Genomic DNA, 5763 nt, shown 5'->3' on the forward strand with positions numbered 1-5763 from the left:
AGTTAACATGACACCAAGCCTATATAACTCACCGAAGACTAGTAACCAAGGATTGTCACAGTGAACAGGAACCTGCTGCTGCTGCCATGCCAAATATTTCGGCCATGAGGAGGGAGTGTAGGAACTGATGTCACCTTTATACGGCCTTGATTGACAGTTGACATGGGTTGCCATGTTGGCTGGGTTACACTTGCTTGCTTACTCAGGGGAGATAGACTTTTCTTTTTACCTTCACTCAGTACCATACAGATTGGTCAAAAAATTTACATTTTATTAACAAAAACAAAGTTACATAATACAGATTTTGAAGCTTTAGGATCTGGAGACAGACCTGGGATCAAGGCTCTGTTATTAAGTGTCCAGCTGTGTCTCATCTTCTGGGACATTAGACGCCACCTGACCTTCGTGTGTATGTTCTGGAGCGGTTTTATGGCTCTTTTTGACTACAACGTGAACATTTAGGCCAAGGTATTTCCCAGAATATGGATTCACTTTCAATACGCTATGGCTCGCTTTCAAATGATTTCCCCTCTCATCAGGGCCGTGCTCAGGAGGTAGAACTGAACTCGGAACGTATACTTTCAGAATTTGTCAAACTTAACCACAGAACTTATTGGTTATGGAGGGTTCTGGGTTACCCCGTGTAGACTAAAAAGAGCCATTTGGATGCCCTGACCCCATGTCAAGCCGAATGAAGGCGACAAACACACGGTCCAGTCCGGTGTCAGAGTGCCTCTCCCTGGAGGTCCCAGGGCAGGCGGAGGTCGTTGTAGGCTCTACTGACCCAGCAGGCCGGCTTTAGCTGCCAGGGCTTCGTTCTGCTGGATGTGATACTCCTGAAACCTCATGGAGATTCTCTGAGTCATCTTCAAATACTTCTGTAGACAACTCTCCGAGCAGGTCGTCTGACGGAGGAGAGGCAGACAGAAAGTACAGATAGTCACAATTAATACATAATTGTCTAATCTGTATATACAATTATTTTAGCCATCATAAAGTTGTCAGTCTTATTTGTTTACTTGTAAGTTAAAGGAGAATTCCATACTAAAAGGCTTTCTTACCTTTCTTTGTAGTTTACGTCCCCACCAAAGAGGTCCAGGTGTTATTTTGTGCAAAAGCTCCTTATTGGCTATTTCCCCTACCATAAGCCATAAATGAATTGCATTGAATGGAATGGGAATTGAATCGAGCTATGGGGTGTTGTGCTAATTCGCTTATTTCCATCGCTCAAAATTAGAATTTCTTTGTATATATCCTCTCTTTATAATGTAAATAATATCCCAAGCGGCACACTTTACTACTTCTTTCGATGGAAATAAGCGAACTAGCATAACCCCATTCAATTCCCATTCAATTCAATGCAATTCATTGAGGGCTCATGGTAGGGGAAATAGCCAATAAGGAGTTTTTGCACAAAAAAACACCTGGACGTCTTTGGTGGGGACGCAACAACTACAAAGAAAGGTAAGAAAGATAAGAAAGCATTCTAGCATGGAATTCTCCTTTAAATATTATCAATTAGAAACCCTTTCCAAGTTGATTAGGAAAAATGTTGTACATTTTGATAAAATATGGGTCCTTGAGAGGGTTGAGGTTCCAAGTTAAATCATTGATAGTTAGGAAACGTATGTGAGTAACTAAGAAAGTGGCATCAAATAAGTATAGGTCAATTTCTTGCCATTTGTACTTATGGGTTTATGGGTGTCCTTGAAATTAAAAAGGTTGAGAACCAGTGAACTATTTGACTCAAATCAATCAAACCACAATTATTGAGACAGTGAGACCATGGTGAACAATGCGTTACCTCCTCTGGCTTCACCTCTCTGGTGGTGAAGTCTTTCACACAATCCATGAAACAGTTCTCTGTCAGCTTGTTGTATGTTCCCAGGAACTCCTTGAACTGCTCACACAACACAACACAACACCCATACCATAAATAATCGATCGAATTCTAATCAAAATGGAAATGGGGAGCTAGTGCAATGAACCTAGAATGGGTGTATCCTATGTGATCAACTTTTATCGGGCCAGTTAAAACTAAGTTGTGAAGCTGCATTCTGAACCAAGACAGTGGGTAAGGTTTTTGAGGCAGGAATAGAAGGAATTACAGCAGCCATGGCACACCGTGAATAAACATGAAGGAATTACAGCAGCCATGGCACACCGTGAATAAACATGAAGGAATTACAGCAGCCATGGCAATAAACATGCGTAGAGGTGGAAAGGATGTTTCCATTTTGACAATATTTCTAAGGACAGGTGGTGAAAAGCAGACTGAATGAACTTTAGAGCTGCCTTTAGACTACATGACCTTCAAAGTAGAAGTAGTAAAAGATGCCATGAATATAAGTGAAGAGTTTATACAATTCATGGGTGCCGTGTTAAAACCAAATGTATGGGGGAGCCCAAAGGCAAACGTACTCCGTCTGTAATGGAGCTGACTAGAATGAGAATCCTGGGCCATCCAAGCGTTTCCAGGCACCTAGGCTGGTAAGTAACCCAGCCTGACAGCGTGTTGCGGGTTTGAGCCCCGGTCCCGACAAACCTTCGCTGAGTGTCCCACGCTGGGGGCCCCCCCATCTCATCTTCCTGTCAAACTACTGTAAATCTATCAATAAAAGGCAAAAAGACCCCCAAAAAATAGAGAAAACTAGAAAAAGTGCCCTTCTGGGCACAGGTCTCCACCAGGATGAGCAAATGTGAAAAATTCCAGGCAAAGGTTTTTCCTTGGCCTCTAGGGAGTTGGCATACAAAGTTATCCACAGATCCGTGCAGTTAGAGGTAAAAACACTTTTCGGCCAGTTATAGCGCCACCTTGAGGCTGAGTTGAAATAGTTCATGTGGCATTTCGTCCTCGGCCTAGTGGGAATGTGGGTGCACAATTTCACTGAAGTCACGCGATGTGTTCATGATTTGCAGCATTTTGTTTGAAACTGAGCACTCCTGTGAACTTTGGAAGCCAATCTTAACCAATCAGGATGGAGTCTGAGAAATCTGAAAGACCGGTTTCGTTGAATGGCTCTAGAGATACTGTGTACCAATTTGCGCGATGTTTGGACAAAATCTGTAGGTGTACTGTGCAAAAACTTGTTTTGCACAAAGCGGCCTCCTGGTGGCGCTATAACAGGCCGTTCTGGAATGTTTGTGGCAGAGGTTCATCGTTGGCATCCAGGGAGTGTGTGTGCAAAATGTGGCATCGACCGTGTTAACGGTGGCCGAGATTAGCTGGTCACGGACGGACACACACACGGACACACACACACACACACGGACGGACGGACGGACGGACGGACGGACGGAGTGCAAAACATACTCTCTCCCCATGCCTTCGGCCTGGTGGAGACAATAAAGAATGAGAATCCATTACCTGTTTGATCTGGTCCGACTCAGTCGCCTGCGCAGCGGCCATGGTTCTGCTTCTGGGAAGGCACGGGGGAAATTAATGACAGACAGCTGGGTTTATTACTGTATAAAAAACTACTCAAAACTCAGGTTGTCCGAGTTTAGAACCCGCCGCAGTGGTGTCCGCACTGTCCGGTGAGAACTTAACCGGGATGTCTAAATCTCCTAAACAATGATCTCTGGGTTGTAAAGGCCAAGTACCGCTGAGAGAATATCGGCTGAATGCTTGTCACAATGATGATGCCCGCCCATCACAATGATGGTATGATATATCCATATATGGAGTATCTACATTGACCCGATGTCAACGCCAGAGGTCTCCGTCGTCTCCATATATGGAACTCTTGTGAGAGGATGTGAGAGTCTTCGTTACAGCCACCCCTAGCCCCTCTCGGAACCCCCTGGGTCAGCCCAATCTATCGTGCCGAACCGGGCTGACCCATGGGGTCCCTGTGCGTTGATGTGTTTTCGTATGGAAATGATAGAACGCTGCAACGCAGACATAAATACCGTCGGATACGTCGTTTCTGCGCCGTTTGAGGGCTTCTGTTCGTTTGAGTGATTCTGCGAATTCTCCTGTGCCGCGGATTGACCGATTTGGTCGCTTTGATTCTTCTCTTCCTTCCTTGTTTATTTACCGTTTTATTTAGCCAACCCCGCTGCGGGGTTGGCTTGTGCGTGGCTACGTTCCTGCCTCTGATCTGCTCTGTCATAGCTATAGCCACTAGCTAGCCAGATAGGCGGTACAATGAGGTGTCAATAAACAAGGAAGGAAGAGAAGAATCAAAGCGATCAAATTGGTCAAACAAAGAAAAAATACTTAACGGCTTCCGCGGCACAGGAGAATTCGCAGCGGTATCCGTAACTTATAGCTCTTAGAATCAGAATCACTCAAATATTTATGTTTGCGTACCCGGTAGCAGGGTAGCGGTGGAATAGGACCCCATGGTACTGGGTCTCAAAAATGTCAGAAACTTCAGTACCATTGGGTTCTGACTTGTGGGGCTAGCTATGGACCAGAGCTAGCCCTCCAAGCAGAACCCAATGGTACTGAAGTTTGACATTTTTGACGACACAGACCATGGGGTCCTGTTCCAGCAGTAGCCTGCCACCTGGTACACGGACATACAAAAAACATAAACAACGTGGATAACGCCTGTCTGCGCTCTTTGACGACTTTTTTTCGTGTGAGGGCTTCTGAATCTGTGAAGTATAAGTACCTATACATGCCGCTGCGAATATCTCCTGTGGTGCGGAAGCCGTTAAGTATTTTTAATCTTTGTTTGACCGATTTGGTCGCTTTGATTCTTCTCTTCCTTCCTTGTTTATTGACACCTCATTGTACCGCCTATCTGGCTAGCTAGTGGCGCTATAGCTATGACAGAGCAGATCAGAGGCAGGGACGTAGCCGCACAAGCCAACCGCACACCGGGAGGCGGTACAATAAACGGTAAACAAACAAGAAGAAATAAAGCAACCAAATCAGTCAAACAAAGATTAAAAATACTTAACGGCTTCCGCGCCACAGGAGATATTCGCAGCGGTTTGTATAGATACTTATAGTTCACGAATTCAGAATAACTCAAACAAAAAAAGGCAGTCAAACGCCGCATTTACAATGTTACGGAGCATATTTATGTCCGCGTTCCAAAATTCCCATACGAAAATATAAATCTGGACAGGGACCCTACACAAAGCGACATCCATTTCAGAAAAGCTTTATGGAGGGTTCCGAGAGGGGCTAGACCAGAGCTTAACTGTATCAAATGGGAGTGTGCGGGCTGTCTGAATGCACATCAAAATGGGCTGGGGTTTTTGAAATGACAAATTTTGTTGAGAATAACACACTGACTACTGACAGCAAGTATGGCTAATGCTAGCTCGTTAGCAATACATTTCAAATGAAACACTGACTGGCGCAAAAAACCGCACAAATCACCCGAACAGACAGACGAGATTTCCCCCAAATATGACATTAAACAACTGTGTAAAATGAATAGTGCATTTATGAATGAATATGCGTATCAATTAATCAGACCTTTAGAACGAACTGGAGCAACAACAGCCCGACCGGTGTGTCTCTGAAGGTCATGTGACACTGACAGATTGTGTTACTGAGAATAGTGTCCGATGTTATGTTGAATAAATGGACAATATCATCGTCAATAATATATACTCTAAGATAATATCCCCCTTGATTGATTATGTATTTATGTATGTATTTATGTATTTATGTATTTATTTATCAAATGGATGTTGTACAAATAAGAAATATACTTAATAAAGACAAAGTACATATTTTATTATACACGTCGAATCGATACCTCTCTCTCTCTCTCTCTCTCTCTCTCTCTCTCTCTC

At 43.9% G+C, this 5763-nt stretch overlaps 1 protein-coding gene across 2 annotated transcripts; it reads right to left on the bottom strand.

Moving 5' to 3' along the window:
* Positions 1-211: 211 nt before the first annotated feature.
* Positions 212-5495, bottom strand: timm9 (translocase of inner mitochondrial membrane 9 homolog). Of its 2 annotated transcripts, none has more exons than XM_083792326.1 (4): positions 5441-5494; positions 3368-3416; positions 1805-1900; positions 212-905 (listed from the first exon to the last, which is right to left on the bottom strand). In XM_083792326.1, exons 2-4 carry the CDS (start codon positions 3407-3409, stop codon positions 777-779), a joined length of 267 nt encoding a protein of 88 aa, XP_083648452.1. In that variant the 5' UTR covers positions 3410-3416; positions 5441-5494; the 3' UTR covers positions 212-776. The 2 variants fall into 2 exon arrangements, with proteins under 2 accessions (XP_083648452.1, XP_083648451.1); XM_083792325.1 differs by having other exon boundaries at positions 215-905; positions 3368-3419; positions 5441-5495.
* Positions 5496-5763: the final 268 nt, after the last annotated feature.

This window comes from Protomyctophum parallelum (assembly GCF_964188405.1).
Source record: "Protomyctophum parallelum genome assembly, chromosome: 20".
Lineage (NCBI taxonomy): Eukaryota > Metazoa > Chordata > Actinopteri > Myctophiformes > Myctophidae > Protomyctophum > Protomyctophum parallelum.

What these genes read in the sequence shown, in the direction of transcription:
- timm9 (XM_083792326.1), bottom strand. Translation starts at nt 3,409, where the DNA reads ATGGCCGCTGCGCAGGCGACTGAGTCGGACCAGATCAAACAG. An exon ending in AGTCGGACCAGATCAAACAG is followed by an intron (nt 1,901 to 3,367) that starts GTAATGGATTCT and finishes TTGTGTGAGCAG; the next exon opens with TTCAAGGAGTTCCTGGGAAC. An exon ending in GAGAGGTGAAGCCAGAGGAG is followed by an intron (nt 906 to 1,804) that starts GTAACGCATTGT and finishes CTCCTCCGTCAG; the next exon opens with ACGACCTGCTCGGAGAGTTG.